Source organism: Rhinatrema bivittatum, chromosome 5 (assembly GCF_901001135.1).
Source record: "Rhinatrema bivittatum chromosome 5, aRhiBiv1.1, whole genome shotgun sequence".
In the NCBI taxonomy this organism is placed as follows: Eukaryota; Metazoa; Chordata; class Amphibia; order Gymnophiona; family Rhinatrematidae; genus Rhinatrema; species Rhinatrema bivittatum.
In genome coordinates, this window is record NC_042619.1 from 60978608 (window position 1) to 60997549 (window position 18942).

Consider the following 18942-nt stretch of genomic DNA (forward strand, 5'->3'; position numbering starts at 1 on the left):
AGAAATTTTCATTGAGAACACCAAGGTCAAGAAAACGGAGATAAGTCTTGTCGTGCTCTAAAGTTCTTAGTATTTGTCTCTAGCCTAAGCTCTACGGGAAAGGAATTCCAGAATGGTGGAGCAGCAATGGAGAAGGTTCTCTCCCCTGATTCATGAAGCCATGCCTGTTTATGAGATGGAACCTCTAGCAACCTTCTCTTTTGTGATCAGAACGTTTTGCGCCTGTGATAAGTTTTGCTGCTGTGTCAAGAACGGATTGTAAACATTTGAACATACAGTATATGCTAGGAGATCTATGTAAAGAGTGTTACAAAAATTAAGTTTTGATAAAGCCAGGGACTGAATCACGGTTCTAAATTTGCTCTTGATCAAAAGTGTTTTCAAAGTTCGCAAGAACCCAAGTACCTGATTCACTAACGGTTTTTTCCCATAGATACAAAATGGGAGAAAAGCATTAATGAATCTGGCCCTAAGTCTGTAAAATACGCTTGTAGCTATGCTTTTGATTTGTTCCTTTAGTGATAGATCGGATTCAAGTTGCACTCCCAGGTTTCAAACTGATGAAGCAATGTTTAATGTATGATCCTGAAAAGTGAAGGAGGTTGGGAATTCTGTGGACGAATTGGCACTGAGAATGATTAGATTTGTCTTACTGATATTTAATGCTAATTTGTTAGCATACATTCATTCCTGAATTGATTTTAAACAGTTTCCAACATGATTTAAAGCATCTTTCCAAGTAATTCAGATGGGGACAAAAAACTGTATATTATCTCCATATATTCTGTAGCCCACTCCAAGATTAGTGAGTAGGCTACAGACAGGACAGAGATAAATACTGAATAAAAGTACCAAACCCTGAGGAACCAAGCTGACGTCTCAGAACACATTTTACTTGAAAACAACGATTATATAGAAAAGGTTTAAACCAATTGAATACATGCCCAGAGATACCATTTTTTTTATAGTCGTAGAAGCAGTATTCAAACATAGGTTTAAAGTTATCTGGGCACATATACCTGGATAACTTTAGGTGAGTAGTTTCAGGGGGAGGCTTGTTCCACTGACTATCTGGGAAAAGTTATCTGACTACCTTTAGATGGATAACTTGTCCACTTGCCATTTTTCTGAATATTTACCTTTAGGTTCTTAAGTCCATGGTTAAATTCCTATATCCCTTCTGAAAACTGCCTGCAAATGACCAGATAAATTAAGCTGTTTCACTAGTTTTGTTTCTGGGAAAAAGCTTAGTACATCAGGCCTAGTGTGTTTTAAATGTTCACAAATACTATTTGTGGATAACTTTAGTGAATTCTGGAGGATCTAAGTTGATGTCTGAGTTGAGTAATTGCCAGATCAATGTCAGAAATAATAACCAGTTATTTCTTCAGTTTAATTACTGTTTATAACCTGAAAGTGCTGGGACTATAGAAAGATAGTCAGGTCTAGACAATATATGTAATTGAGAGAGAAGTCTCCTGAACACCCAAGCATGGTACAGGCCATGCAACCCAAACTAGCTGCTTTCTGAAGTTTCTGGATGAATAATGAAGGAAAAAATCATTATTATAGTACCATAGGCAATGAGTGGTGACAAAGACCAGATTGGCCCATCCAGTTTGCCCATTCGAGATTCTTCCACTTTGAGTAGATGAACATGTAAATTCCCATATGCTAACTAACATAACTTTAACCCCCTACCCCATACAAACTTTCTTTATTCAATAGTAATGTATATTATAAAAAAAAAATGTTCAACTGACATTAAACTACCTGAATTTTTTTTTAATTTAAACAATGCACAATCATAGATAACAGGTTCACATTCTGAAATATCCATACAGAGAAAATGAATTTTTAATGATTCATATCTCTCCATTTTCAAGAACCAACAAGGATAGAACTCACTCCAAAGAGGACAGAGTTAACTGTTGGTGAGAGCATTGTTCTGAGCTGCAAAGCAATCCACGATGCCATCCTCGATGTGACTTTTTATTGGACTTTGAATGGCCAGCCTATTGACTTTGAGAAAGAAGGTGGACATTTTGAAAGCATCCGGGCAGTAAGTGTACAAGTTTCTTTCTGTGCGTTTGTATATGTATTGTGTCTATGGTGGTAATTTTCTTCCAGGTCACTGACCAGGAACATTTATGAGCTTACTTCATTTTCTCCATTGCAGCTGGAGTGGAAGGTGGAGACTTATGCTGGCCTCAACCTAGTATGTGTGGATTGTTGTGTGTATGTGTGTGTGTGTTTGTGTGAACTATTGTTTTTTTTTTAACATGGTGTGTTTATTGGAGTGATCTACTAAAACAGACTACAGCAATAATGATACATCAATTGATGCAGTATTTTATTTTCATTAAATGACTAGTATTCTCCTCAAGCTCAAGTTTGTCAAATTCAGAAGGAACATTTCTCGCAAATAGCTTTTGATGACTTGGCCAAATAAAAATAATCATATCCTATGTTTCAAAAATGCAACTCAGAAGTTATATGTATCTCATAAAAGTTCCACAAGCTGCTTTTATATGGGATTTAGACTGACCTCCAGTCATATCTGTGCAATACATTAGAAGCTTCCATATAAAATGCATGGCCGCCACTATGTCTTTCTTGATATACAGTGTTGCTCCCCTGATGTCACTATCTGGAAGTGGGCAGAGAAAATTCAGTGGTCAGGCTTATGCTATGATGTCAGATCAAACTAAGAAGAAGACAGAATTATTTGCCTACACTTCAGTCACCACACTGCCTGATTTAAAAAAGCATCAAAAATGAAAGAAAAGTTCAGCAGAAACTTAAATCTTTGTTATCTCCCAGCAAAGGATATAATGCATTAAAATTACATGAAATTCTACATATGTATAAACAAGGGAAGAAGTGAAAACCAGCTTATGCATTGATTTTATAACACTTTTAAAATTGGATTCAAAATGTCCTCACCCTTAACAGATTATGGTCCTTTTCAATAGGGTAGGTACAAGGCCTTCCCTCCAAATTTGTATTCAACTGGTGAATTTTCTCTGAAATATGTTTGCTTCCAGGCAGATGGACAGGTTGATAGATTGAATCACTGCAGTAGTGCTTTCAATCCTGGTTGAAAAGTGAACAAAGCAATCCAATACAATAGATAATAAATCACAAACAAAAAAAAAAGGTGACATGAACATCAAAACTTATCGTGCCCCATCTTTAAAGAAAAAGGAGATGGCATATATTACAGAGTTTTAATTACTGAAGATTTGTATCAAGGGAAATTCATACCTATTTGTTGGCTGCTGTACATACCAAAATTTCCTTGTGAAATGACCCACATTTTTTTCCAATAATCATAGGAAACATCTCAGTTGGTTGTAAGACCCACTTATGATGTTGTTGGAAGACACAGAGATAGGTTTTCAAATGTCTTTGTTGAACTTTTTTTCTTATTTTTGATGATTTGTCCATTTTTTATTTTTGCGATTACTGTTATTTTTGTTCAATGAAATATAATTAGAGGAATAAATGAGTAAAATATAGAATTCTCAAGTCACTACTATAAAATCGACAAGCACCTACCAGGGTTGAAACTAAGTCTATGATATCTGTATATTCATAAATAAATAGAAATCTAAGTAGAGAAAATCAAAGCTGCTAGAACAGGAACACTCTTATTTAACAATTAAGCCCAATTTCATGGATACTATTTAGGAATTTTTCAAAGACCAATAAATTACAGTATTACAAAGGGGCGTTAAGTAGCATGCAGCATGCACAAAACCATCTTCAGTACAGGCTTGGTTAGCAAATTATTTGGAGGATATCAAAGAACTAACATCTTCATTGATTTAGCAAAAGATCAATCAAAGGTCAACTAACTGCACATACCCACACCTGTAACTGCTGCAAAATGAATGCATCAAGAAACAGAGTTCATGAAAATCTAGATCTCACTTCTGGGGAGAAAGTACTTTCCAATGATTTCAGCCCTTCAAGAATAGCTCAAATTTTACAGCAGCCAAGCCCACACTCACCTCTCAGAGGGATACAGAGGACACAACAGTTACTGGAAATTGACAGGACAAGTACAAAAGTACACTTATTCACACAAGGCCAACTTTATTCTCAGGGATGTAGAAGTTTTGGTCAATGAGGTAGTCTCACATTGCTCACTGCAATCTAGGGAAGAAATCTAGATAATGTCAAAAAGCAATAAATCTGACTGCTATCAATTGATTGGAGTGTCACACAGGAAGGTGGAAGAACTCAAGCACGAGTGGAGAAATATAAGCCCCCTAATGATTCATAAATGAACTAGGATGAGGCACCATGCCAGAGTCTTTGAAGGAGCTTCAGTCCTCCTGGCATAACTCACCTTCTGGAGGACATTGTCACTTACCTTACCATTACTGAAGTGATTGTCTGGGGACTGGAAGCAGGATCTAACTCTTATCCTGGTAAGAAACAAACCTTATAAGAACAATATATAGCTCTACCTTTACAATCATTTGTAAGACTCATACTGAGGCTAATATACAAAAGCTTCAAGGTCAGAAGGAATGATTTTATATAACATGGTACTAAGTGGGCATCAGAGATATCATGCTCTACTTAAGGAATGCAGTAGGAAAGACGAGCAATGTAAAACACACAATACATGTCTAAACTTGCCATAATCAAGTATAATGTAACGGTTTCTGTGCCATTTTACTATGCAGGTATGTATTTCCAGGGCTAAAATTCTCTGGAAAAATTGGAAGATCTAAGAAAGATATCCTCCATATTCTCCCACGACCTTCATCACCTTTCAGGACTCCTGCAGGTAAGCATTTCAGATTAGAAGGGGTACATTGTAACTGATGGAGCTAAAGAAGGCATACTAAACTAGAATAAAAAAAATACAATTAAAAATAGAAAGCAAAAAGCATTGGAAATGACAGCAGATAAGGGTCACAAGACACATATAGTCCATCTGAAAGAACCTACATAATTTCAGACTTTATACTCATATTCTTACATCTGAGCTCCTCTGTGCTTACGCCATCCTTTCTTAAATTCTGTTATTCTTTTGACCTCCACCAGCTCCTCAGAGAGGTTGATCCATGCATCCATCATCCTTTCTGTAAAGAAATATTTACTTATGTTAACTACTCCTGAGTCTACCCTCTCTGAATTTCATATCATAGGCCTATGAAGAACAACAAGCTGAATTGTTACATAGCATACATTTTTTTACTACTCAAGAGAATCAGCAGCCTCAACATGTAATTGAGATATGCTCTGTTCATGAAATTCAAGAGACTACTTTTGCATCCACATCATGTTTGTGGGATACATTTGACAGCCTCGAAGGAAATATGTGATAAACATTTCAAGGACATGAAGGAAAATTGGTAGCAAAAATTTCTTTCCTGCAAATTATCAGCAAATAATTGGCATTCAATATGCATCATGCTATTGGTCATCTAGATTGGTCTCCTCGAAGGTAATATGTCTCAGTGTCAGGAAAAAGGATTTTGGATGATGAGAAATATCCTTTTCTGACCACTTGGGGTCAGGACAGACATATATCAAGCTGTAGTCACAGCTTGTTTTCTAAGAACATAAGAACATGCCATACTGGGTCAGACCAAGGGTCCATCAAGCCCAGCATGGCCAATCCAGGCCATAAGAACCTGGCAAGTACCCAAAAACTAAGTCTATTCCATGTTACCGTTGCTAACTTCCTCTTTTCTTTCAGGTTCACATTTGGCCTCTAGGTCTCATGGTTCTGGACAATCAGCTCTGTAGCCAGGGATTTTGGGAAAAGTTTCAGGAGCTGTGACTGAGAAGAGGGACAATCCAGAGACAAATCACTTTCAATTCCTATCCCTATTTATGTTCACCTAACCTTTGGGGCCCTCACTTTTTTTTTTCATTCTCAGATAAGATTTTTATGCTCCCTCCTGTGTACCCTTGTGAGACTATTTTGTTCTGCATCCTTAGCAAGTAGCTGTATATCTCTAGAGAAGACTCTGCAGCATAGTGATGGTCTGTACAATCTTTAATGTTAACGTTCTTCTGGTGGTGCGTCAACATCAGTGAGTCCAGCCATGACTGGACAACCTCCATTCAGTTTGCCTGAAGTTTCTAGAGCAGGATAGTTTGAAGAGGTTTCTTCAAATGTGAATGATGGGTTGGTGGGCCAAGGAGATATTTGTGATCCAGAGTTGTAAAATGATTCAAATGCCAGGTCAGTTAGAGTTGCTGAATTGAATCCTTGCACAATAGGTGTTTTCTTTCGGTTGTGTGTTCTGTGATTTTAAATTATTTTTATCTCAAAGATTTGTGGATTGATGGACTACTTATATATAAAATGGAGACATTGACTATGAGAGAGAATTTAGGCAGAATGTAAGCACCAAACAAATAATATTAAGGGAGCAGAACATTTAAAAAACTATGTAAAAGGTAGAAGAGAACTGACCCAAGTAAAGGCCCTGGCTTCAAAAATGTTATCAGGACCAGGAAGTTTAACTGATCTGATGTCCTGGTCCAGCCCGGAGGCCACATCCCAATGTCTGGGCCTCGGCCTAGGCCAAGTTACAGGCTGGGTCTAGGGAGGATCCTGGCCCGGGCATTTTTCTGGGTGGGAGAGATGGGTGGTGGGGGATGGGTGGCCGCTGGAGGCTCCGTTTCCTTTTTTAAAATGTTTTTTGGGGGTGGGTTTTTTTTGTAATGTTTATTTCATTTTGTAAACTAAAGAAAACAAAATAAATATTAAATGAAACAAAATTTGTGAAAAAAAAACACCCCAATAATGAAATTTAAAAAAAAAAAATCTACATTTTTCCCCTGTGCAATCCTTATTTTTACACCTGTTAAAATATCTGGCAAAAGAGATATTAAACAGGTTTATTTTGTAGTACTGACTGGTGGGAGTTCAGGCTGAGGAAACAGGCAGGTTTTGATGTCTTGGAGAAGGACTGGGAAAACTGGAGGATTAATTGGTTAAACTGGTAATTTCACTCATGTGCGTATATTTTTAAAATATGCTGGTTTATGCATGTAAATCCTGACTTAGGCGAGTAAGTCATACTTTATTTTTACATGTAAAATAGTTTTGTGTATATTTTTTAAACATCTTCAATGCATTGAAATACATTGTGATGGTAAACATACACTGTGGGCTGGATTTTAATAGCTATGCGCGGGTATAGATTTGTGCGCGCAGCCCGGCACGCACAAATCTATGCCCGATTTTATAACATGCGCACGCAGCCACGCACACGTTATAAAATCCGGGGTCGGTGTGCGCAAGGGGATGCACAGTTGTGCACCTTGCGCGCGCCGAGCCCTAGGGGAGCCCCGATGGCTTTCCCTGTACCCTCCAAGGCCGCTCTGAAATTGGAGCGGCCTCGGAGGAAACTTTCCTTCCGCTCCCCCCCCACCTTCCCCTCCCTTCCCCTATCTAACCCGCCCCCCAGCCCTACCTAAATCCCCCCTACTTTATTTTGCTATTTACGCCTGTGGCAGGCGTAACTTGCGTGAGCGGGCCGGCTGCCGGCGTGCAATCCCCCGGCATGGCTGCTGTGCTGGAGGCCTCGGTCCCACCCCCGGACCGGCGCCCCGCCCATGTTCCCGCCCCTTTTTCAAAGCCCCGAGACATATGCGCGTCCCGGGGCTTGCGCGCATCGCCGGGCCTACGCAAAATAGGCTCGGCGCGCATAATCCCCCTGCATGCGTAAATCCAGCCGGATTTACGTGCGCAGGGCTGTTAAAATCTGCCCTTTATTTTATAATTTGCGCATATATGATATGTGCATGTTATAAAATAGAATGTATGCCCAGCTGAATACACGTATATATGCCACTGTGTACAGTTGTTTAAAAATTATCCTCCCTTTATTCTTGTTTTTTTCACTATTTGTCCTCCAGAAGTCAAAAAATTTGGGTAAATCAATCCCCATGTGAAATTTTATTTTTAAAGGGATAGAAAGGCATTAATCAAGAACAAAAACAGTATGGCCTCTGTATTATGCCAGAAAACATTTAAAAATAAGTTGATTGATTATTTATCATCCACTGTTCCAAAAATGACAGTGATTTAAAAAACATTCATAATTTCAGTTAAACAACACATATGAATCATTCAATTAGACAAATCATAACATATAAAATCTGATTAAAATAACAAACCTACAAATAAAAATTGCATAATAATACCATAATACATTGGAACCAGCACAAAAGACAATAAGAAGGTAATTTTGATACCAGCGTGCGGGCACACATGTATGCGCGTATGCCAGCTCACGCCAAAGGATGCGGCCATTTTACAACATACGCACATATATGCATGCATGGTATATAATAGGTGGAATTTTATATGCATGCAAATGTGCCTCTTTTTTTTTATATGCATGCAAATGTGCCTCTACTGCATATGTTGGGGGATTATATAAGGGTCCTGTGACAACACCATTACCAGTTTTCTCTGTTCATTCCCAGTTTGCCCAGTTAAGGGATAGGACTTCCAAACCTCCCTAGGTTATTAGCCCCCCTTCCCCTCTCTTAGCCCCAACCCTTAAAGCCCTGCTGATTAACCTAGTTTTTGTTTTGTTTTATTACTTACACGTCATCCATATCAGTAATAAAGTTATGCGGCAGGGGACCCATAAATACTTACGCTCACATTTCATTTTAAAGTCCCGGAATGGCCATGTTCCGCCCTTGCCCTGCCTATACCACTCCCACACTCCGCCCCCTTTTGGACTTTCTTACTTGTGCGTGTACCAGGAGATGTGCGTGTATACTGGCAGCTTTTAAAATCCACTCAGCGCGTGGTCGGATATACTTGTATATCTCCTGGTTTTGGTGCGTGTATGGCTTTCAAAATTCACTTATAAAAGTATTGGCTTTCTCACTCATTATCTGAAATAGGCCCCTCAAAACTGTATGCTTTTACTTACTTTACCTTTGTCTTGCCTTTTTTCAGCTGCAGTTGTAAGATAACTTGCAACTTCCTAGCATAAACAGACAACTTCATGCCTACTATTTACACCCTGTATAACTGAGCTCTTTCTTTACTGCCCTAATGTAGAGAACTTAGCTTTTAAAAGCTACTCACACTCACATTGAGTTAGCCCAATAAGAAAATATCGCCCACAACTTGTTTGTTGACCCTTATTTCTACATAAAGTCCATAAAGAAATGCAGTAAAGCTGTCTTCTGGATATTGCAGTTCTATGTTACTTCCAGGTGTGTAGCCGAAATTGATTTTTTTTTTTTTTTTTTTGAGGGGGTAGAGGCCAAGGTTAACATGGATGGACATGTTGGCCAGTCCTCCACCCAACCTCAACCACTTACCCCATCCTATGTGAGTCTTCACGACAGAGGCTACAAAATCTTTTTAATGTCCGGAAACACTCTGTCTCCTGTCTCCTCTATCTCTTCCTGCCCTGTCTCTACTGTTTCTCATTCGCCCTCTGTTATTAATGCAGTTACTTTATATAATGGTTAATTTCTCAGATTGCTGAAGAGCAATTATGTAAATAGGCTTCCAGTCTTCCACCTAGTCCAGACTTTCATTAACTTTTAAGGGGCTGAGCAGAGTGGGGGATAATTACCTTATTTATTTATTTAAAAGTTTTTATATACCAAGATTCGTTTTCACATCATATCAGTTTACATTACAACACGTGGAAAAAGAAAGGAAGTTACATCTGAACTATATTCTCAAAAAAGCAGGTTGATCAGCATAAAGAAGCCGAGGGGAGAAGAATGCAGTAAGCGTGAACATAGAAAAAAAAAAACTTAAGCGGGTTAGGCATAAACTTCTAAAAGAATTATGAGACAATTAAATATGGTAGAATTTAACATTAATACAGCATGCATAAGATTGAACTTAAAATTAATATTGGTATACTATATACATGTATATACAATGGAGGTTATAGAGAGGAGAGTATAAGTTAAATAACAGGCAATACCTATCAAAAATAAACATAAATACATTGATGGCCTCAACTTTTACAAGTCTGGTCCAAGGGCAGTGGTGTTTCTCTCACTCTCTCCACCCCCCCCTCCCTCCCCCAGCCCTGTTCAGTTTATCTGCATTAAAGGTACAGGAGATCATGGACTGGTAGTAATTTCAGTGCATTCATGCACCTTTAAGGAGCTGACTTAGGAAAATGATTCTGCTGCTAGGGGTGGAGGCTTCAGCTAGAAGTGAGGGGACTAAGGACCCCCAAGGCCCTTGCATGGCTACTCTACTAATTACTTCTAAGCAGTTTTCCTTGTATCCAAATTAGGGATAGTAACTACCACTGAAAATCCAGCTGTGGTCCCTTCTTTCATTTAGATGAGCATACAGATTCCCAGTACCCATACCAACATTGTCTCCCATTTTCTTCACCAGATCTCTCAACTTTGTAATTCACCTAGAATGATGGGTATTGCTAAAGACAATCTACAAATTTTAAAATAAATTCATATAAATATTAATTTATAAAAACGTATCGCGAATCCGGCTATATACGTTGTGGATTCGCGATACGTTGCAAACGAATGCACACCCCTAAAATGTATTGGATTTGATTGATGCAGTTGCATGTACAAAGGAATTTTTCATAAAAGTGCATGTGCAAATGGATACAGTGTGCAACTATATGTCTGAAGCCTTTTCCAAAACTCTATAAAGTTCATATTAGATTAACCATTGTGCAAAAGTCTTATAAGTGGCCATTCCGCTGCTTCTGCCATTTCTTGGGCCTTGTCTTTGTGTCATCTGTCCATCTCTGCCTGACTTCAGGTTCTGACTCTTGCCTCTGACTTTAATCACTCTTCTGGACTGCTGCCTGCCCTGACCTTAGCCAGGATCTCGACACTGCATGATCTCTATCTGCCCTGACCACAGCCTAGACCTCAATATTGTTTGATTGCTGCCTACCTTGACTTCTGCCCACTATTTGATTTTGTCTGACTATCTCCTTACAGGACTTTTGGCTAAGACCTTCCAGCCCCTGGAACCCAAGGGCTCAACCTGCATGGAACAGGCTGGTATAGATGAAGTCCTAGAATCAGTCCTAGTAAGAGTGAGTCCACTTACTGTCAACATGGGCCTAGTATGTTTGCCTGCTAAGGGCTCACATCTATGACAAAAAAAACTGATACAAATCATTATGAAGCTGGAAGATATAATAAGACAGATTGACAAATTAAAGTATAACAAATCACCCAGACCAGATGGTATACAGCCCAGAGTTCTAAAAGAACTCAAAAATCTAATTGCAGATCTGATACTAGTAATTTGTAACCTATCATCTGCTGTGCTTGAAGACTTGGAGGGTGGTCAATGTAACCTTGATCTTTAAAAAAGAGCTCCAAAGGTGATCTGTGAAACTATAGACTAGTGAGTCTGACCTCAGTGCAGGGAAAAATTGTGGAAACTATTCTAAAGAACAAAATCACAGAACATATAGAAAAACCTCATTTAATGTGATAGAGCTAGCATGGATTTACACAAGAGAAATCTTTCCTCACCAATCTGATACATTCTTTTTGAAGGGGTTAATAAGCATGTGGATAATGGTGAGCTGATGGATGTGGTGTATTTGTGTTTTCAGAAGGCATTTGACAAAGAGGCTTCTGAGAAAATTAAAAAGTCACAGGATAGGAGGCAATGTATTGCAAACTGGTTAAAAGATAGGAAGCAGAGAGTAGGACTAAATGGTCAGTTTTTGCAGTGGAAAAGAGTAAATAGTTGAGTGCCTCAGGGATCTGTACTAGAATAGGTGCTTTTTAATATATTTATAAATGAACTGGAAAAGGGAACAATGCTTGAAGTGATCAGATTTGCACATGAAACAAAGTTAATCCAGGTTGTAAAATCACAAATGGATGGTGAAAAATTGTAGGAGGATCTTGCAAGACTGGAAGGCCGGGCATTTAAATGGCATCTGAAATTTAATGTGGACAAATGTAAAGTGATGCACATGAAGAAAAATAACCCACATTATATTACACGATAGTTTCCATACTCGGCGTTACCTGGATGTCATAGTGGACAATACTTTGAAATCCTCAGTTCAATGTGTGGCAGTAGTCAAAAAAGCAAACAAAATGTTAGGAATTGTTAGGAAAGGAATGGAGAATAAAACAGCGACTGTCATAATGCCTCTGAATTGCTCCATGGTGAGGACGAACTTAGAGTACTGTAAGCAGTTCTGGTGACCACATCTCAAAAATGATATAGCTGCAGTGGAAAAGGCACAAAGAAGGGCAACCAAAATGATAAAGGGGATGAAACAGCTCCCCTACAATGAAAGCTAATGAGGTTGGGTCTGTTCAGCTTGGAGAAGAGACATCTGAAGGGGGATATGATAGAGCTCTATAAAATCAAGAGTGGAATAAAATGGATAAATGTAAATTGATTATCTACTCTTTCAAAAAATATGAAGACTAGGGGGCACTCTGTGAAGTTCATAAGTAGCACATTAAAACAAATCAAAGAAAAGTATTTTTATTAATCAATGTACAATTAAGCACTTGTATTCATTACTGGAGGAGGTCATTACCCTAGAGCAAAGTTGAGATAAGGGAGAGATAACTGAGACATTCAAATATATCAAAGGTTTCCATGCACAGGAAGTGATCCTTTTTAAATGGAAAGGAGGATCTAGAATGAGGGATCATGAGATGAGGTTGAAAGGGGGTAGACTCACGAGTAAACTTAGGAAATATTTATTTACAGAGAGAGTGGTGGATGTATGGACAGCCTCCCAATGGAAGTGGTGGAGACAAACAGTATCTGAATTCAAGAAAGCATGGGATAAATACAGGGGTTTTCTAAGGAAATGATGAGAATTATAATGCTAAATTAATTGGATGGATGGCTAGACAGGTTGGGCCATATGGTCTTTTTCTGCCATCAGGTTTCTATGTTTTTATGTTTAAGGCAGTTAGCGTAGCTGGGTTGAAAAAAAGGTTTGGACAAATTCCTGGAGGAGAAGTCCATAAACTGTTATTGACCAAGTAAACTTATGAAATAGCCACTACTTATCATTGTGCAATAACAGCATGGGATCTATTTAGTATTTGGGATCTGCCAGGTACTTGCGACCTGGATTGGCCACTGTTAGAAACAGGATATTGGGCTTGATGGACCCTTGGTCTGACCCAGTAAGGACCGTATTTATGTTTTTTTGTGTTTCTGAATGCATGACTTTTATAACCCCACACAATCGGCAGGGATGATTCTAACCCTTGTTACATTGCTGCTACAAAATAACTACAGTCACCCGAGACACTCACCCATATATGTCATTTTAAAATTTCTTCCATTTCAAGTCCAATGCATGCCTTATAAAAGTGAAGCATTCAAACAGTTAATCCATACAGCACTGTTCATTCTTTTTAGAGCTGTCATGTTCAGTCCGGGAAACAATTAAGGTCAGTTACATCCCAGATGCGGTACAAACATATTTATTCTCTGCTGATGGTTGTCAGAAAGCAATGCTGTTGCTGCTCTGCTATATCCATCAAAAGAATTCAGCACTTGATAAGTAACCTCAGTAGAAGATGAGATGTTGCCAAGCAGGGATTTTGCAGCATGCTCAAAATATAAGGTGTATATTTCCTTGGAATCATTTGAAATATGAAATTTTAAAAAAATCTATAATCCAAAAAGAAAAGATACTTAGGATACAATACAGACATCACTGAATAATATGACCAGGTCTCTGTTCTGCAAAATGCAGTTTTAGTTCAAATATTTTTATTATTTTCCAATATAAGAAACCATACAGGATAGTGTGTATGTTTCCATTTTATCAACAACGAACAGAGTGAGAACAATGATGATTGTGTTTTTAACTGTATCGGAAACAACTGTAACTTCTTTGAAATAGCCAACACAGGTTAAACAATACCTTCTGTTTTTAGACGCACAGATACTAGTAAGATTCAACTACTGCATTTATGACCGTCATAATAGGCATCATCATTTTAGCTTTCGCGTATCTCAACTCTGCCTTATATTTAATCATGTGGTCATTTCCGTTCTTGTTTAGAAAGAATTTTCCATTTTTTTCAGAAAGTTTTTTTATGCACTTAAAATTATCTATTAACAAATGGCAACACGGTGTTTTTTGATCAAAAAACGCCAGGTCGCCATTTGTTATCCCTATTTGAAATGGAGTAAAAGATAAAAAAAATCATCCACCCTTGATAAAGGACTGGGAAAATGTTTGCAGCAGTCCGAAACACTGTTCGGTATTGGGTCAACTAGTTTCTTGCAGATGGAAGCAAGATTACCATGAAGGTTGATGGAGCGTGAATAAATAAGATAAGTGCAAATTTTGGCACACAAAGGATTTTAATAGATAATTTTAAGTGCATAAAAAAACTTGCTGAAAAAAATGGAAAATTCTTTCTAAACAAGAACGGAAATGACCACATGATTAAATATAAGGCAGAGTTGAGATACGCAAAAGCTAAAACGATGATGCCTATTATGACGGTCATAAATGCAGTAGTTGAATCTTACTAGTATCTGTGCGTCTAAAAACAGAAGGTATTGTTTAACCTGTGTTGGCTATTTCAAAGAAGTTAAAAAATGTTTCCATTTTATACCATGCTTTACCAAGTATAAAAACCTAAAGAAAACAGCAGAAAGATTACTCCCCCTCCCTATCCCCCCACCTCAGTTTAAACACCCTACTGCCAACAGCTATACCATAGCTATTAAATGCTATCTAATGATCAAAAGAGAATTTTAAAATCATTAAGTACCATTCTCTGCACCTGGTGCAGCAGAGACTGAATATAAGCCTCCCAAATAAGCAAAAACATTTGTTTCTTATGAGGAGTATCCACTTTTGCCGCCACTTTTTTCTGGTGAGTTCACATATGTTGCAGTTAGTTTATTAAGGTATAAATATATCTCATGAATATTATTGTGAGATATCTTTTGGTTTGAAAAATAAAATCTCATGCATATCACATTAAAAATAATTCGTCATAATATGTTTGTGACATTTAATTGATATGAGCCATTGATGAGTCACAGCTAACAGTGCCAATGAATATAACAAATGATGCCTAGTAATTTATCAGTGTATTGAGTTCTGCTGCTGGTAATACATGCCCAGTACATTGAAGTCAATAGGTAATATAATACAGGCAAGCTGATCTTCTAATGACTACAGGAAGTACTGAGAGGAGAGGATCACCTTGCTGGTGGCTGAAAGGAATCAGTAAGTTTTTGCTTGGGACATTGTCTTTTCTAAAAGAATTGGGGCAAAGTTTTAGGAATATTATTTAGTGTGTTTGTCCTTTTAATAGTCAGTAAGGCATCGAATAAACAAGTTAGACTGTATTTTTAAATAGTCAGTCAGTAAGGCAGCTAGTAAGCAGTAGTTAGTGTGTTTATTTTTAAAAGTCTGTAAGGCAGCTAGTAAGCAGAACTGAGTGTTTGTATTAAATAATAAAAAAAAAAGTAGCCAGAAATTAGAAATAAGCTAGGAGCAGTGTATACCTAAGTAAAAAGGTTGAAAAGTTCAGTTCAGTTAATCACCTTGGAAAGGTGTTGAGGTAGTGTGATTTGGTTTGATTAGGTTAATCAAGAGAGCAGTGAGTCACTCTGGCTGACTAACTGAAGTTAGACTGTTTGTATTTCCTAACCCTCCCACCCCAGCTCATCCATTAATTTATAGGCAGGTGCCACTTTCACAAAAAAAAAAAAAACAACAACAAAAACTTTATTGAGAGTTTGATCAGTCCCTTATAGGCCACTACCAGACATATAGTGAATTCACTAATACATTTAAAGGACATTAATTAGATTCATTCCTACTCCTATAGCAACCTAAAACATAACTAGGAACTGAACAAAATTGAGATGAAGGCAGCAGTCCAGCAGCAAGAGGGGGGCTTCCCAGTCTTTTGCATCGAGTGTCACATGTATGATTTTTTACCCGCCGGTGAGAAGTTGTACAAGTGCATGCGATGCAAAGAGCTCCTGACTCTCAGAGGATGAGTCCGATCTCTGGAGGCTACAGTGGCAGACCTGGAGGAGCTGAGGCAGATAGAGAGGTATAGAGATGAGACCTTCAGGGACATAGTAGCCAAGTCCCAACTTCAGACTGGCAGCCCTGGTGCTGCCTTGGAGGAAGAAGGTCTCATGATGGGAGAGCATCAACCAGGTGCAGCAGGAAAGGATCCTGTAGCAAGAACCTGCTCTCCAGGTGATGTATTGTCCTTTCGCACCGAGGATATCTCCCCAAGGCCTACTGCCCAGGAGGGAAGGGTTAAGTCAGCCGTCATAGTTGGTGATTCGATTATTAGGAATGTAGATAGCTGGGTGGCTGGTGGGCGTGAGGATCGCCTGGTAACATGCCTACCTGGTGCAAAGGTGACGGACCTCACGTGTCACCTAGATAGGATTTTAGACAGTGCTGGGGAGGAGCCGGCTGTCGTGGTACATGTGGGCACCAACGACATAGGAAAATGTGGGAGGGAGGTTCTGGAAGCCAAATTTAGGCTCTTAGGTAGAAAGCTTAAATCCAGAACCTCAGGGTAGCATTCTCTGAAATGCTCCCTGTTCCACGCGCAGGTCACCAGAGGCAGGCAGAGCTCCGGAATCTCAATGCGTGGATGATACGATGGTGCAAGGAAGAGGGATTCAGTTTGTTAGGAACTGGGGAACCTTTTGGGGAAGGGGGAGTCTCTTCCGAAGGGATTGGCTCCACCTTAACCAGGGTGGAACCAGACTGCTGGCGCTAACCTTTAAAAAGGAGATAGAGCAGCTTTTAAACTAGAACAAAGGGGAAAGCCGACAGTCGTTCAGCAGCACATGGTTTGGAGAGAGGTATCTTCAAAGGATAGTAATGATGCATTAGAATTAGGGCATCCCGACAGTGAGGTTCCAATAATAAGAAAAGTAGTCCAAGTGCCTGTAACTAAAAACTCACCTGAGCTAAAAAATTCTAACTGATCCCTATCAATTAAAAAGCAGAATGAAAATACAAACAAAAAACAAACTTTGAAATGTTTGTATGCTAATGCCAGAAGTCTAAGAAGTAAGATGGGAGAATTAGAATGTATAGCAGTGAATGAAGACATAGACTTAATTGGCATCAACTTAGCTTGATGTTACCCAGGTAGAGAGTCCATCAAGCTAGGTGGAGAGAACATTGCACCAATCTCATCTTTGGGTGAGTTCTCTCTCTCTGTAGGTCATCAAATCTTCACAAGAGACCACTGTTCTGTTCGTATGTCTCACGTTGAATATCAAAGTTGCACCTAACCCCCTACACCAATACGTAAACCTCACCTCGCGTTACTAGGTGGGCCTCCCATAGGGATAGAAATACCTATCTAGGGAGAGAGCATCATGGCTAGGTGCTCTCTCTCTCTCTCTCCCCCTCCCCCTCCCCCTTGGAGCTTCAAACCTACTAAAACAGGCCTTTCAGGAGACATCACAAAGGTGTAGTTAAGTCCATGCAATAGGACTTTACAAATTGGTAAACCCAGCCCACCCCCAACTCCACCTCTTTTTCAGATTTGCATCGCACCATACGATATGGTGCTATCATATGCGTTAACAGGGCTTTTTGCATGCGAAAATGCCTTAGTGCATTTTGATAAATGACCCCCTAAGTTAGAAACTGGCTGAGTGGGAGATGAAAAAAGGTAGCAGTAAATTTAGTTTTCTTGAGGTAGGGGATGCTGCTAGTGATGTGCCGCAAGGATCAGTCAGTGCTTGGTCAATTCTTTTCAACAATTTTGAAAGCAACATACCGAAAGGATTGTCAGGAAAGCTTTGTCTTTTTGTTAATAATACCAAAATATATAACAGGGTCGACAGCTGGGAAGATGTGTAAACATGAGGAGGTATCTAGCAAAGCTTGAGGAATGGTCTACAGTCTGGCAGCTAAGATTTAATGTTAAAAAATGCAGAGCAATGCATTTAGGATGCAAAATCCCAAAGGAGAGGTACAGTATTGGAGGTGAAATTATTCTAAGAACAAAGGAAGAGTGGTATCTGGGCGTAATTGTGTCTGATGATCTTAAGGTGGCCAAACAGAACGATAAAGCAACAGCAAAAGCCAGAAAGATGCTTGGCTTCATAGGGAAAGGAATGGTGAGCAGAAAAAGGGAGGTGATATTGCCCCTCTATAGATCTCTGGTGAGGTTTTTTCTTGGAATATTCTGGGGTAGATTTTCAAAGGGTTACGCGCGTAACCCCCGAAAACCTATCCCAAACCCCCTCTGCAATCGCCGAGTCTATCTTGCATAGGCTGCTGGCGCACGCAAAGCCCCGGAACACACGCAAGTCCCGAGGCTTTCCTGGGGGCGTGCCGGGGGCGTGTCATGGCCGGCGCATCATCGGGGGCGTGTCGGGGACGTGTTGCGGCTGGCGCATCATCGGGGCGTTCCGGGGTTGCGGACCAGCCCCCGGACCGGACCATGGTGCGCCGGCGGCCGTCCCGGCGCGCACAAGTTACGCCTGCCTTGGGCAGGCGTAACTTGTGCAAGAAAGGTAGGGGGGTTTTAGATAGGGCCGGGGGGTGGGTTAGGTAGGGGAAGGGAGGGGAAGGTGTGGGGGGTGGAAGGAAAGTTGCCTCCGAGGCTGCTCTGATTTCGCCGACCCCGTGCGAGCTTTTTTATAAAATCTACCCCCGTGTACAATTCTGGAGACCGCACCTTCAAAAGGATATAAACAGAATGGAGTTGGTCCAGAGGGTGACTACTAAAATGGTTAGTGGTCTTTATTCTAAAGTATATGGGGATAGACTTGAAGATCTAAACATGTAGATCCTGGAAAAAAAAGTGAAATAGAGGAGATATGATAGAGATATTGAAATATCTCAAAGGTTTCCATGCACAGGAGGCAAGCCTCTTTCAACAGAAAGGAGGCTGTAAATTCAGGAGTCATTTAATGATGGTAAAAGGAGATAGTCTCAGGAATAATCTTAG

General features: G+C 39.5%; 1 protein-coding gene across 5 annotated transcripts in view; it reads left to right on the forward strand.

Annotated features, from left to right (window-relative positions):
- The window catches only part of CNTN5 (contactin 5), a 2626638-nt gene that overhangs the window by 2251666 nt on the left and 356030 nt on the right, over positions 1-18942 (forward strand). For all 5 annotated transcript variants that reach the window (XM_029602387.1, XM_029602386.1, XM_029602389.1 and 2 more), the window contains one exon: positions 1887-2062. In XM_029602387.1, coding sequence (XP_029458247.1) covers positions 1887-2062 — 176 coding nt within the window. The remainder of the gene's footprint in view (positions 1-1886; positions 2063-18942) is intronic.